General features: G+C 45.0%; 1 protein-coding gene across 1 annotated transcript in view; it reads left to right on the top strand.

The window, feature by feature from the left end:
* The window catches only part of ALK (ALK receptor tyrosine kinase), a 540,180-nt gene that overhangs the window by 511,661 nt on the left and 12,352 nt on the right, over positions 1 to 16,167 (top strand). The window contains exons 24-26 of the mRNA XM_017877049.1: positions 3,603 to 3,700; positions 7,827 to 7,919; positions 10,592 to 10,693. Coding sequence (XP_017732538.1) covers positions 3,603 to 3,700; positions 7,827 to 7,919; positions 10,592 to 10,693 — 293 coding nt within the window. The remainder of the gene's footprint in view (positions 1 to 3,602; positions 3,701 to 7,826; positions 7,920 to 10,591; positions 10,694 to 16,167) is intronic.

Genomic DNA, 16,167 nt, shown 5'->3' with positions numbered 1-16,167 from the left:
CAGTGCCCTAGGGGCCTCCCACTCACACGTGCTCTCAGAAGAACCCATGCGCAGACAGCCCTCAGAGCCGCGGCACTCCCTCCCTGGACTCTCATGCACACGAGCGGGCAGCAGAGACTCTGATCATTCCCATCAAGCAGCACCCACGCCTACTTGATCTTCCAATTCCATCCCACAAACCCACCATGGGGAGCACCCATAGCAAGGCCCACAACTACGGCCGTGAGAACAGCTGGGTCCGAGGAAGTGCCGCACTCCAGTGGCAGATGGGGATAAAATCCTGATTCCTACTCTTTGCCCCAGGAGGGATGCAGATGGGTGCACTGGCTGGTGATGTTCTGCAAGTCTAGATTTAGCATCGGGTTTGCCAATGTCCACAGCTCCTCCCACCCCACCCCACCCATGCACACAGCCCCTCCCAGACACACACAACCCATGCCACACACAAAAAAAACACATACACACACCACATGCATATACACAACTCACATCACAGGCACCACACATATTCACAACACACAAAAAACACCACACACATACATTACATACACAAAACATATACACACATCTAAACACAACACACACACAAAACACACCACACACATACACAACACATAATACACATTTACACAACATACACACTACAGCTACCTGATTCAATGATTCTCTGCCTGAAACACACACCACACACCACACACACGCTCCCACACAGCAAAACACACCACATAGACATATACCACATACATACACTACCATATACACACACACCTCACATATACACAACACACACCGCACACGCCCCCCCCACACATACACATATACCACATACACTATACTCACGCAACACACCAGACACATCACACATGCCACACACACACCACACACATATAACACAACACACACCACACACACCCAGGATACACATATTACCACATACATATACTCACACACACCCACACTATCACACATGCATGCACACACACACACACATATACAACACACACCATATATTACCACATATACACACCACACATCATACACACACAGACACACCACACATATATACCACATACACACACACACCACAACATCACGCACACCTCACACACCCTACACAACCACACAATACAACAAACACAAACATATACACACCACAACCATACACACACCCTACACATATATATACACAACAATGCTACAAACACCACACCACTACCACATATATACACAACACGCACCACACGCCATACACACCACACCACATGCACACCACAGACACGTACACACCACACACCTCCCATAACCCATGCTTGCTGACCGTCTGCCCTGTGCACACTGATTAGTGGAGCAGTTAATCTGCTCTGAGCAGCCAAGGACAGGGAGCCACATCAGCCTGGCCCATAAGTTAATGTTGGGAGAGATTTAGTCCCCACAGCGCTCCAGGCTCCTGGGGCTTCCGAGACATCTATGGCCCTTGCATCCTGAGTGATGGGCACTAAGACACAAAGATACTGGCAGGAAGAGAATCTTCCTCAAGGCTCTAGCGCAGCTAGGACTGGGGCCTCCTCTGTTAGGGACAGAGGGCACATTCCTGAAGAGCGAAAAGGTATTTATTTCTCGTTAGGGGCAGAGGGGGTACCTCTGCTCCTAAGGAGGCCTCTGGAGAAGCCAAACACAAGGAGCTGTTTTCCGAGTCCCCCTGGCCTCCCATGTGGCAACCCCTCAATACCTCGGGTCTCCTGATGAGGCCCTGCCCGAGGCTGCTGGCATGGGTGCTCCTGACAACCCAGGGAGGCTGACGGTCCCACGCCACTGTCACAGATAAAACTGTGGCTCTGAGAGGCTGAGCAGCCAGCCCCAGACCACATGGCCTGGAAGGGGCCAGCAGGCTGGAGCCCGGGTCAGCTTGATGGTCCACTGGAGTGTGGTGTTTGCCGTTTGTGGGTGCTGTATTCCTCATTTGCTGTGCATTGGGCACAGTATTCACATACACTCCATCCCCGCTCGGGCACTCTCTCTTCCATTTTAATTCCTTGGATCCTCTCCCAAGGAGGGAGGGAGGATGCCTCTCCTGACCCAGATCCTTAAAGCCCATCTCCGGGCAGCTTTGGCTCCACTCTTACTAGCTGTGTGACCTGGGGTGAGTCACTTAGCCTCTCAGCCTTCTCATCTTTAATATGGAGATCACCTTCTCTTCCAGACCTACCACACGGCAGATCATGTGTGTGCTCTGGGGAATGTAAGGCACTGGCAGGGGTACTATCCACTCTCAGTTTTCTCCCCTAGAACTGAAGCATGGCCTAGAGAAGCAAGACTCTGTTCTGCCTCCGCCAGACCCAGGCCATTGCTCCAAGGAGTCCTGGGGAGGCCCTGAACTATGGCAGAGAAAACCCCCAGCAGGCTAAGCCTGCACCCAGACCCCACCTGGTTCCACTGCTGCCATCTGGCTAGGTGACTTCCCTGTGAGCACCTCAGGACTAAAGAGCCCAGTCCTCAGCCCACCCTTTGAAAGAAGAGCAAAATAGGAGAGCTACAAGCATGAATTTCCTGCAGGGAGTTTGCTCAGGTGCTCAAGAGTCACCAGCTTAAACACCTTTCTTGGGGCAGCCCTAAAGGGGGTGGATTTGACACCCTGCCTGCATGAGCTTCCTTGAGTAGGTATGTGAATCATGTTCCTCCAGGTAAATCCTGGCCTGGGGCTATAATCAACCACTCAGCCACCCAACACTCACTGAACCCCCCGAGTGTGTCCAGCATTGTGCTGGGTGCTGAGGGAGGGTGAGATCCCTGTCTCTGGAACTTCAACAACGTGACCTGGGGAAATGGTGAAATCAACATGGAACAACACAGTGACTCGGACACTGCCTGAGGCTGAGCTGCCGCACACGTCAGGGATTTAGGAATTAAAAGAGAGGCCAAGATGGGATGTTGCCTTCTGAAAAGGCTTCATTGTGCTCAGCAAGGCTGTCCAGGAAGCCAAGATGGGATGTCCCCAGAGGGGTAGGGAGGTGACATCTCCTTTTGCATGAAAGAGACCTCATGCAGAAAAGCTTGTGATAGCTCATAATTGCCCAGCATTTCCCAAAAGCTTTTCTTTTTCAATCAATTTTAGCGCTGGATCTGCTTGAGGAAAATTAGTTTTAAGAAATATTTTAAGACATTTAAATCGAGGATTTTAAAACTGCCCTATTCCCCGTGGTTTCCTCCCAAACCTGTTTATAAATTGGGGGTATTCAAATGCTTATGAAGATTGGGGTGAGAGAATGTGCACAATAAATTAAAAGGAAAGCACACCTGCTCCAACCTGGCTTCCCGGAGTCTGGGTGCTCCGAGCCTTCGCTGCATGCTAGCATCACATTACCTGGGAAGATTTCAAATATACAAATGCTGTGCCCACTTAGAGAGGTCTGGGTTGAGGCCCAGGCCTCCAAATTCTTTCAGATGCCTCCTGGTTATTTCCAATGTGCAGCCAGGGCCAAGGCCCCTGGTGTAGCTGCATGTTCACGGTCTGCCTCCTTGTGAGCACTGGAAGCCAGCGTTTCCGATTTCCCTCCTCTCACTGACAAGCTCCTCGTCAGTGGCCCGCTTCTCTCTCCCCACAGAGCCAGCCCTCCTCCCTGGCCATGCTGGACCTTCTGCACGTGGCTCGGGACATTGCCTGTGGCTGTCAGTATTTGGAGGAAAACCACTTCATCCACCGGTGAGTCAAAGTGACCGTGCTCTTCTTGTCATCCTGTCGCTGTCTGTGTGCATTCCTGCAGATCTCAAGGGCTCACATCACTAGGTCTCCCTCCAGGGCTGTTTGGATGTAGGATGATTTAGCTTTGGTTTGTTGTTTTTTGTGAGAGACAGGGTCTCACTTTGTTGCACAAGCTGGTCTCGAATTTCTGGGCTCAAGTAATCCTCCTACCTTGGCCTCCTGAAGTGCTAGGATTTCAGGTATGAGCGATGGCTCCTGGCCTCTTCAGCTTTGTCTTTGAGATGGTAACTTATTCTATCAGGGTTTCACTTGCCCCTTACATAAAACAGGTGTCATAAAATATCCTTGCCGGGCTGGAGACCTGTAAGTTAATTCTTAACCTCCTGTGAGGACCCCTGCTTGTATCTTGAATGTTCAAGTCCTATATCACTTTAAGGCTTCTCCCCCGTAGAAAACTGGGCTCCATACAGGGAAGTTAAGGAATTGCATTTTTGACAATGGGTGGCTTACAGGCAAGGATGCTGTTGTATTCATCTTTGTATACCTGGCATATAATGGGGACACAATGTTTGTTGGATGTATTATTTTTTTCTAAAATACTCTGAAATGAAGCATAATTATGATTTTCATTACTTCTATACTTCATTTCTTCTATTATAATCATTCTTGTGTTTAAAAGCTGTATGGACTGGGACATCATGCTATGAACATCATATATCATGTATGTCTTTCCTTGTGAAAGCTGATGCCTTTCTCAGCTGACAGCTTGAAATCAGAAAACTAAAACAGATCATCAGGCTCTTTGCAGAGTTCTTCCTTAATGATTTGCCTCTAATGTAGTAAATAATAACTTGGTGAACTCACAATAATTTATTAACACATGTCTTCAAAGAGTTTAAAGCATGTTCATAATCATTAAAATATGTAAGTACAAAATAGGAAATGAGAGATGCTGTAAGAGCTTAGAAATAGAAAATTATCATGCCTGTAATCCCAGCACTTTGGGAGGCCGAGGCGGGAGGATCACGTGAGGTTGGGAGTTCGAGACCAGCCTGACCAACATGGAGAAACCCCATCTCTATTAAAAATACAAAATTAGCTGGGCATGGTGGGGGCGTGCCTGTAATCCCAGCTACCTGGGAGGCTGAGGCAGCAGAATCACTTGAACCCAGGAGGTGGAGGTTACGGTGAGCCGAGATCACACCATTGCACTCCAGCCTGAGCAACAAGAGCGAAACTCCATCTCAAAATAAAAAAAAAGAAAAGAAAGAAATAGAAAATTATGCAAATATATGACAAGCTATGCTTTCTCCCTAATAAAAATGGGGAAACGAGAGGTCAGGAAGTACACCTGCCTAAGTTCCAAAGTCACTCCTAACATGAGGCAATCCACTCTCAGAAGAGCTTATCCTCTTACTGTCACTTCATCTTTTTGGCCTTCAGTTCTCCCTCTAGCTTCTAACCCTTTCCAAATTGCAGGTCATGCTGCTTCATAGAAATAATGGAAGCAAAAAAGGAGCCGGGACCAGCTCCACCATCTGCTACTTCTAAGAGTGTATCAGTTCTCTTCTTTTTTTAAGGTCATTTTCAGCCCTTTCCCCGTTCCCCAGTCCTGTTCTTGTCCTTTGCATTGTATCTAGAACTTTCCATAAATCTCAGCTCTGGGCTTTGCCATTCCATTAGTCAGCCGAGACAAACCTGTGCTCTTTTTGAAGTCGTCCTTTATTAGAGTCATCTTTCCATCTTTTGTCCATGTGCTGTAAGTGTGGACTCCTCTGAGAGCAACCTGTGTCACCTTGGTGACCAGATGTCTTCCTTCACTTAGCATTGGGATCTTTTCTCCTTTTTTTTTTTTTGGATCTCTGCCCACGTTGGTCACCATAGCATACAGATTCTCTGGCTGAGGGATCATTTCCATTTGTCCTCTGACCTTTTGACATCTGCTTTCCTGCAGCCACAAGACATTTCGATGATACCCAATGCTCTGTTGTTATGATGTTAACAGGATTACATTCCCTCAAGACTCCTGTCACTTCCATATCTAGAAATAGTTACTGAAGGTTGGAGTTAGATCCCAGAGCAGTCGTTTATTGCTCTTTTCTCCTTTTTAGGAAATTAAATTGTCAAACACCAAATCAAGAAGGTATCAGATGATCTGTTTTAAGCAAAAGAAAACTTCTGGCAGAAATTGTCCATCTCAATCAAAGCTTTTCTTCTGGGGTAATTTGGTCATTTGTATGGAAAAAACGTCTTTTACATGTTCTAACTAGCTAAGAGGTCTATGGTACATACCCACAACAGAGTTGCCTCGAATTCTCTCTCCCTCCACCCTTTATCTGCTCTTAAGATTCATGGACTTCCACACATGTATACTTTTACGCTTTTGGAATTCAGAGTGGAACTTCCTTACCAGATCCACATGCTTCCATTTTTTAAAGAAATTAGATCTTTTTCCTTTGGACTTGGTTTATTGCCATTTCATGAATGATGTGTCATTCTCCCAACTCTTGGTATGTTCTGTATATTGCATTTACCTTCTTGCCATTAAATTCACGATCACTTTTTAAAGCAACCATTCCATACGCATCAGTGTAAAGACTTTTCTGGAGCCATAAATATTGCTTCTGGTCTACTTTGCTATATTTCTCTTGAGAATTAATGGCTATACAGCCAACTATTTTTCTTCCTTTTTGATGTCATATGTGTTACGCATGTATGGTTTTATGGGGGCATTTTATACACCACCTCAAAATTCAACTTAAACCTTCTGGATCAGGTCAGCAGTATTAACAACATGAATCTCCTACCTGAACCCATTATTCTTGTACCCTCAGCCATGATCCCCAATCAAGATCCTATTTTTTTAAATACTATCCTGGCAGCCAGTTGATTCTCTAAGTCCTTTCTTAGCCTAGGATCAGAACCATCATGAAACCAGTTGAACATGAAAACAGCTGCTGTGCTCCCTAAGTACATCTTGTTTTTTTCTGCACAGGAACCTTAATATTATTAGAGACCCATCCTAGACTTCTTCTGGCTGTATCCCTCATTCCTATATGCATGACCAGAATGGTAAACAGTCAGACAGTAGAAGCCGATGAGTCTTGGACAGTGGTTGACCATGCCTCAGGGGCAGGCCACAGGAAAGCAGGTCATCTAGAGTCAGCAGCAGAGATGACAACTTTTTATCACCTGAAAGAAGTGATTCTTCAGTCATGTAGCTTAGCAAAGGCTTTAGATACAATCATGGACAAAAGAACCATAATGGCTTATTTAAAATAATAATAATAATAATAATAATAATAACTTTGGGAGGCCGAGGCAAGTGGATCACCTGAGGTCAGGAGTTCAAGACCAGCCTGGCCAACTTGATGAAACCCTGTCTCTACTAAAAATACAAAAAACTAGCCAGGTGTGGTGCTGCATGCCTGTAATTTCAGCTACTTGGGAGGCTGAAGTAGAATTGCTTGAACCCGGGAGGCAGAGGTTGCAGTGAGCCAAGATCACGCCACTGCACTCTAGCCTGGGCGACAGAGCAAGACTCCGTCTCAAAACAAAACAAAACAAAAAACTAGAAATATTTCTGAATATCTTAATCTACTTGAATTTGATTTCAGGGAAGTCATGCTGTTCTAAAACACTTCTTCAAACAACTGGCAGAAACCAACCAATGGTTTGTTCCAAATCTGCCTAAGGTCAAATAACATTCCTTATGACCCTATGTTATCTACTTTTAGCTTACTTTTTAAAAAATAAAATAAGGACAGTAATAGCACCTTGTGTCTTATAGGGTTGTTGTGAGAATTATATATGAAGCACTTACAACAACACTTAGCACATAGTAAAAGGCCAATAAATCCCATTTCCTAGTATATTGCATTTCATTATGATTGCCCCGTTACACATTTTTAATCATTTCCCCTAATCCTTTTCCATTTCTCTGTAGTTGTGAGGCCTAGAATTGTTAAGGCTGTTTCTCTCACACTGAAGAATACTATACTAAAGGAAATATAGGGAGGAGAAGGAACTATTTAAACTTCCGCTTGGAGATAAAATCCTAGTGATGGATGTAGTACACTTATCTTCCTAGGGATAAAATTAGGACATGCATTTTCTTTCTTCCCAGAGACATTGCTGCCAGAAACTGCCTCTTGACCTGTCCAGGCCCTGGAAGAGTGGCCAAGATTGGAGACTTCGGGATGGCCCGAGACATCTACAGGTGAGTCAAGACTGCCTCACCCCTCAAAGCCTGTCTCTTCCACCTCAGCCCCTCAAGCGAATGGGGTGTGGCTGCTTGTCCCTTACATCATCTCCTGGTACCCTGTCAATTTTCCACCTAAAATTTCACTAAGTTCCTTTTCAGGATATGGGAAACTTGAATTAGTGACCATGCCTGAAGGCCTAAATCCAGGATCACACTTCCTGCAATAATTGACACCAAGTTCTTTTTTTTTTTTTTTTTTTTTTTGAGACGGAGTTTTGCTCTTGTTGCCCAGGCTGGAGTGCGATGGTGCGATCTCGGCTCACCGCAACCTCCGCCTCCCGAGTTCAAGCGATTCTCCTGCCTCAGCCTCGCGAGTAGCTGGGATTACTGCACCACCATGCCCGGCTAATTTTTTGTATTTTTAGTAGAGACGAGGTTTCTCCATGTTGGTCAGGCTGGTCTCAAACTCCCATCCTCAGTTGATCTGCCCACCACAGCTTCCCAAAGTGCTGGGATTACAGGTGTGAGCCACCATGCCAAGCCCACACCAAGTTCTTAATTAGGTTGTCCATCGGTTCCAACTCTAATCCGGCCATGCTCTGAGACATGGGATAACTTGGATACCTGATGTGGAAAGACCTTCAAAGTGAACTTTATTGAACTTCCTCAACTCCTCTTCTCAGTCCTCAGGAATTCTAAGTGGCTATGGCTTCTATCACCCCAAGCACCTGCCTCCCAGATCGGGCAGGATGCAGGGCCTAGCTCATTGCTCAGCTTTAGCCACCCCAGGAGATGTGGATACAGTGCAGAACCCATCGGTACTTACCACAGCTTTAGGAGATGTGGAGTACAGTGCAGAACCCATCAGTACCTAACACAGCCTTAGGAGATGTGGAGTACAGTGCAGAACCCATCGGTACTTACCACAGCCTTAGGAGATGTGGATACAGTGCAGAACCCATCAGTACCTAACACAGCCTTATTTTTTCTCCCTGCCACATTTTCAAGGCTACATTTAAAAACATTTTCTTCAATTTTAAAAGCTAATACTACTTTAATTGTACTTTTGCTCACTCTTCTCTTCCCAGCCCCTAGTTCCTTTTTTTCCCCTGATTATTTACAACACTGACTTGCTATGTGAGTTGAGCAAGTCCCTCCTTGCATGGGATGACCCCTTCCCTAACTCACAGGGGTAGAGAGAGGAGCAGTGGTTATATGGAGCTTTAACTCTTTGGAGAATAAGTGAGACTGATCCAGACACCACCCCTCAAGGCCTCAGTCAAACATAGTAACAGTCCCCAGTAGGGTGAGCATGCTGAGGCTATCACATTACCACGGGGCAGCAGCACTTGGAAGATGTAGTAAAGACGTTTCTGGAGCGTCTACCACTGCTATCTGTCATACGCCTCTCCTTTGCTCCACTTCACCTTCTAACGCTACCCACAAGCTCAGGGTTCCTTCCTCTCCTTCCTCTCCTTCCTCAGAATACCCTGGGACTGCCTCTCATTTCAAATACAAATGCTGCAGCATGACTCCTCAAGCCCTCTGTTATCTGACTTTTCCTTCCCAGGCTCAGCTCTGACAGCTCCCAGCTCCATGCTTCAGCCACCCTAAGTTATCTACAGTCCTTCATTCCCCACCTACCCTATACTTTGTGCAATGGCACGGGTCAGGAATGGTCTTCTGGGAGAGCGTCTTTCCTACTCAGCTCCTTCAGTGCCCTTCTGTGAAGCTTTCCCTGTCCCTCACCCCTGCTCAAGTAGAATGAATCCATTCTTCATTTGTGTCACTGAGCCTTGCACATACCTGCATTACTGTATGTGTTGTTCTATATTGCAATGCATATATATCCATTTCTTCCACTAAACAATATCCTTGGGAGACAGAGACTGGCCTATTTATGTCCTCAGCACATGGCAGAGTACTTGATACACACTAAATATTCAGTACATATTTACTGAGGTAATTAATGTCAACAGCTGGCAGGAAGCTGCCTCCTGTAACATATTCAGAGAGGAGAACACCAGGCTAGACATGCAATTGGTCTAACAGGCAGATGAGTTAATTTATTGGTTTTTATCAGTGAGTTGCATTAATGACATTACTGATGAAAACTAGTTAATTAACTCATCTACCTCGCAAGCCAACTCCACGCCTAGCCCTGTGTTCTTTTGTCTGGGTGTGTCATGGCAGGCAGCGTCCACACAGCTGTCCAGATTACTGGTTGATTGCCTATACTGAACTAAATGTTGTGAGTGTCAGAGGATCCAAAATGATTAAGACACAAGGCCTGCTCTCAGTTCTCCCATTTTGGATCTTGCATTACTGCAGATCATCAGAAACACACTATACTTATAAGGTTGCAGTAATGTTATTCATTGTGAGCTATAACAAACAAAATCCAACAGGGAAAGCTAAACATCTGCTAGCAGGTATCTTAGTCATTGCATAGATCATTCCTCTCATGCCTCTCATGGGTTATTTTGTCTTCTGTTAAATGACACCAAAGTTCTTAACTAAATGATCTGTGTGCCCCTGCTCTCCTCCTGAACCACCAAGGACCCTTGGTTAATTTCAGACCTTTAGTGGGTAGACTATATTGTTGCCATTTTCTCAACTTTCCCAACAGAGTGGATGCTTAGTGCCATCTCCAGATCCTAGTTTGGTTTTCCTCTCCTTCCCCACAGGGCGAGCTACTACAGAAAGGGAGGCTGTGCGATGCTGCCAGTTAAGTGGATGCCCCCAGAGGCCTTCATGGAAGGAATATTCACTTCTAAAACAGACACATGGTAAGTCTGCTATCATCCTCCAGGTATCCCTGCAGCCGTAAGGTGGTGCTCCTGGGCCAAATGATTCCATACTTTACGCTGGGAGCCCCTGCGTTAGCAGGGAGAGAAAAGAGAAGAATCAATACACCCAACAACAGTGGTTCTCAAATGTGAGCATATATCAGAATTCATAAAGACTTGTTAAAATTCAGATTATTGGACCCTACCCTGGGAATTTATGATTCAGAAGGTCTGGGATCTAGCTAAGAATTTGCATTTCTAACAAGTCCCAGAGTGATGCTGCCATTGCTGGCTGGAGGACCACACATTAACAGTTATATGTAATTTTAAATGGCAGATTGAACGCATGCCCCTCACAAAGTACACATACACACACACACATACACACACACACACACACACACACACACACACACCGCAATAAAGGGAGTCTTTTATTTGCATTAAACCCTGCAAGGACACAACAATGACAAAATTTTGGAAACTGGGAAGTCATGAACACGTGGTACCTTACTGACAAGACTAGAAAGTGGATCTCTAAACCAACAGTCCAGATCCAGAAGCAGGGCTGGTTCCCTCAGCCTAAGAGCCCCAGAAAGGCCCAGAAATTGAAAGTAGGGGTGTAGGCCAGGCACAGTTGCTCACGCCTGTAATCCCAATACTTTTGGAGGCTGAAGCTGGAGGACTGCTTGAGCCCAGGAGTTCAAGACCAGCCTGGGTAACACAGCAAGGCCCCATCTCTACCAAAAATTTAAAAATTAGCCAGGTGTCGTGGTACACGCATGTGGTCCCAGCTACTCTGGAAGCTTGGATGGGAGGATCACTTGAGCCCAGGAAGTCAAGGCTGCAGTGAGCTATGATCATGCCACTGCACTCCAGCCTGGGCAAGCAAGAAAGGGAGAGAGAGAGAGAGAAAGCGGGGGAGGGAAGAGGGGGTAGGAGGGAGGGGGAGAGAAGAGAGGAGAGAGAAGAGAGGGAGGGAGGAAGAAAAGAAGGGGAGGTATAGCAAACAGGAAAATTCATGAAAGGTCTGTTTAAGGAATAACTAAATCCTGTGGCTGAGCTCCTCACCCCTGAAGCCTGCTGGCTGTCCCTCATCTACCATCAGCACAAGACTGGGGCTCTCTCCCTGAAAAGACTGAACTGAATTCTCTCTGGTCCTGGCCCCCACTGGCCCCTCAGCACCAAGAACACTGGCAACTGGGCAGGAGATCAGCTCATTTCTCTTTGGAGGACTGATGAAGAGAAAATTACAGATACAGTACTGCCAAGTGGGGCACAGGTACAGTGTGCTGAATAATGGCTGCCTGAAGGTATGACATCCTAATCCCAGAGGCCAGAATTGTTGCCTTATAAGAAAAATGGGTCTTTGCAGATGTGATGAAGTTGAGGATCCTAGAGTGGGGCAGCTGTCCTGGATTATCTAGGTGGACCCTAAATGCCATCGCAAGTATCCATATAAGGGAGAAGGACCAGGAGATTTCATACACACAAAAGAAGAGGCAGTGTGAGCACAGAGGCCAAGACTAGAGATGCAGTCCCAAGTCAAGAAGGTCCCGCAGCCACCAGAAGCCAGAAGAAGCAGGGAACAGAGTCTCCCCTAGAGCCTCCGGAGGGGACACAGCCCTGCTGACGCCTTGATTTGAGTCCTGTGATACCAGTTTCAGATGTCCAGCCTTCAAAACTCTCAGAGAATGAACTTATGTTGTTTTAAGCCACCATGTAGTTTTTTGTTTGTTTTGTTTTGTTTTGTTTTTTACAGCAGTCACAGAAAATTACACCCAGTGAAACAAGCAAGCAAGCAAGCTGCCCACCAGCCAATGTCTTACACAGGACTTTCCAATGCCTTCTTAATGTCCCAGTCTTAAAATATGAACAGACAACCCAGAATCAACAAACACTTGAGAAAATATTCTAATCTGAAGAAAACAAACATATAAAAAGGAACTTGAAAGAAGAAACATGTAGAAAGTTTAGGAAAACTTTTTTTAAAAACTATAATATCCTCCGAAAGATCAGAAAAACTATTGCAACCATAAATGGATGACAAACGGTTATTTTAAACAATACTTTTAGGAGGATAAGGAAATCCAAGTGTGATAAGAGGCAGCCTCGAGGAGATGGGCATGGCTGCCCTGAAGCCTGTGTGGGCTGCGTGTTCTCACTTTCTTCTAAAGAGTATAGGGCTGGGGCAGAGGGGAAAAAGAAACTTCACAGTGGAGAGACCTGACAAATACAACCTCAGCCAGGTGCTCAAAGTCCACCTCAACAGTGATAAGTCTAGGGGCCAAGTACAGTGGCTTATGCCTGTAATCCCAGCTCTGTGGGAGGCCAAGGCAGGTGGATCACTTGAGGTCAGGAGTTCGAGACCAGCCTTCCCAACATGGTGAAACCCATCTCTACTAAAAATACAAAAATTAGCTGGGCATGGTGGTGGACCCCTGTAATCCCAGCTACTCACAAGACTGAGGCAGGAGAAATGCTTGAACCTGGGAGATGGAGGTTGTAGTGAACTGAGATTGTGCAACTGCACTGCAGCCTAGGCGACAAGAGTGAAACTCCATCTCAAATAATAATATTAATAATAATAATAACAACAACAGGACTGGGTCGTGTTGCCGGTATGCACCCCTGATGTGATGAAAATGGTACTTTACCTCTGTGGTCTTCTTCCTCCCCATGTCCCATAACCACAGTCTAATCATGAGAAGAACAGACAAATCTCAACTGAGGAATATTCCACAAAATCCCTGACCAGATCCTCAAACCTGTCAAGGTCATAAAAAACAAGGAAAGTCAGAGATGATGTCATAGTCAAAAGAAGCCTAAAGAAACAGAACAATTCAATGTAATGCGATATCCTAGTGGGATTCTGGAATAGAAAAGGACATTCAGTGAAAACTAAGGAAAGCTGAATGAAGTATAGGCTTCAGTCAATAAGCCTTAATTGTGGTTCATTAATTGTAACAACTGTATCATACTAACGTGATACTAAAAGTAGCAGGAATCGAGTATGAGGTACAGGAGAACTCTGTATTCACAGTTTCTTCCAAGTTTGAACTGTTCTAAATACCAAATCTTATTATTTAAAAATTTGATGACAGAAATGTAAAAGTAATGAAAAGGATGGAGTGTGAAGCTAAATAAACCTTCCAGAAAATAAACCTAAAAAGAAATGGGAAATATAGGAAAATATAATAATTTTTTATTTAAAAAATTAAGGGGTGTAAACCAAAAGGTCCAATTAGCTGACAAAATAGGAGTCCCAGAGAGGAGGAGCAGAGGAAATGAAGAGAATAAAGACAGCAGAGAAATCATTCAAGATTTCCTAGCACAGGACATAAATTCCCAGAATGAAAGAATTCACCAAGTGCCAATCACCATGGATAAAAAGGGTAAATCCTTGGCTGGGCGCAGTGGCTCATGCCTGAAATTCCAGCACTTTGGGAGGCCAAGGTGGGTGGATCATGAGGTCAGGAGTTCGAGACCAGCCTGGCCAAGATGGTGAAACCCATCTCTACGAAAATACAAAATTAGCTGGGCGTGGTGGTGGGTGCCTGTAATCCCAGCTACTTGGGAGGTTGAGGCAGGAGAATTGCTTGAACCTGGGAGGCGGAGGTTGCAGTGAGCAGAGAGATCACTCTAGCCTGGGCAATAGAACAAGACTCTGTCTCTCAAAAGAAAAAAAAAAAAAAAAAAGGCACATCCTTAGGCCAATGGTGATAAAGATCCTGCAAACTTCCATGAAGAAAAAATTTAAAAATTAATGGTAAAAAATACTAGTGATAAAAGATAAGGAATCCAAATGGCATCAAATCACTTAACAGCACCACAGGAAACGTAAGAAGACAATGCATGAATGAACAACCTCCACATTTTGAAAGCCTGGCGCTGAGATCATGTCATAACACGATGCGTCCACGAATGGCCAGAGTTGCCTTTCTGGCCAGCATTACATAATGAAAGCAAGAGCCTTTGTTGTTTTTACACCAGTGAGATTTGGTTTTAACATAACCCAGTGGATCTCTAAGTGTGGTCCATCAGCACCACCTGGGAACTGGGAATCCTCAGCCCCCACTTCAGGCCTAATACAACAGAAACTCTAGGGGTGGGACTCCGCAGTCTGTGTTTTAACAGATGATTCTGATATGATATGCAGTGAAGTTAGAGCACCAGCAACTCAGGGGATCCAGAGACAGAGAATAACTTAAGCAATTAAGTAATTGTCCCGAACACATGCACATCCCGTGACCCAACACTCCTATTTTTAAGTATCTACTTGTCCCAAACACATGCACATCCCATGACCCAACACTCCTATTTTTAAGTATCTACATTAGAGAGAAGATGACACAAATAGACTTGGGCACTGGATGTTCACTTGCAACATTGTTTACAATAGAGGAAAAGCAAAACAAAAATAAAAACAAAACCCAACCCAACTACCCCTCAACTAGGAAATGGAAAAATTTACTGTGGTTTACTTACATCATGGAAAACTATTCAGCAGTATAAGAGAACACACTAAACCTACATGTATCAACATAGATAAATCTCAAAACAGTGTTCAGTGAGGAAAAAGCAAATTACAAAAAGGAGTAGGATATCATTTATGTATAACTTTACAATATAAAAAATGTCTATAATACAGAGTATTGTTCGTGCTTTCACGCAGTGTTTAAAAATGGGCAACATACAAGGGTAGGATACAGTCTTTCAGGGGAGTGGAGAGAGGGAGGTGGGGTCTTCCTGTCTCTTAAGTCTTCATAAAGAAAGGGAGAGCTGACACAAATAAGGCAAAAGATTAACATCTAGATACATAGATACTCTGGTCCTTTTTAAAGTTTTGACTGTTTCACAATTGGAATGCTTAAACAAATTACATAGCTGCAGGAATTGGGAAGTGCTCTAAGACAATCAGGCAGAAGGAGGAGGAGCTGGGGGTTTTTTGGCAAAGGTGGGCAGGGGGGAAGCTCCTTACAGGAGGTAACTTCAATACCTGAAAGACAGAAAGGGCAGGCCTTGGAAAGATCTGGGAAAAAGGCTTTCCAGACTGCAGGAAAAGCCAGTGTGAACAGCCAGAGGCAGGAATGAGCCTAGCTTGCTTGCTGAGAAATTAAATCAAGTCCTGATGGTCAGAGCTAAGGGAGCCCAGGGCCAGTAGGGGTGGAAGGGATGGGTCACAACACAGACGGCCTTGGAACTCAGATGAGGGGATGTGGATTTTATTCTAAACACCATGGGATGCCGGTTGAAGAGTTGTAAGCAGAAGTGTGATATGATCTTTGCTTTTTTTAAAAAAAATCCCTCTGCCATTGAATTTACACTAGAGGCGGGTAAGTGAAGAAGGAAACCAGTTAAGAAAATCCTGCACATTGCTAGCTGAGAGAAAGAGGAGAGTGGTGTGGCTTGGTGGTGGCAGTGGAGGTAGTGCAAAGTAGTCAGATTGAAGACTTTTTTTTTTTTTTTTTTTT

This window comes from Rhinopithecus bieti, unplaced genomic scaffold (genome assembly GCF_001698545.2).
Source record: "Rhinopithecus bieti isolate Rb0 unplaced genomic scaffold, ASM169854v2 scaffold_7681, whole genome shotgun sequence".
Taxonomy (NCBI): Eukaryota; Metazoa; Chordata; class Mammalia; order Primates; family Cercopithecidae; genus Rhinopithecus; species Rhinopithecus bieti.
The sequence above is the reverse complement of the archived record's forward strand: the minus strand, read 5'-3'. Positions and strand labels throughout refer to the sequence as shown.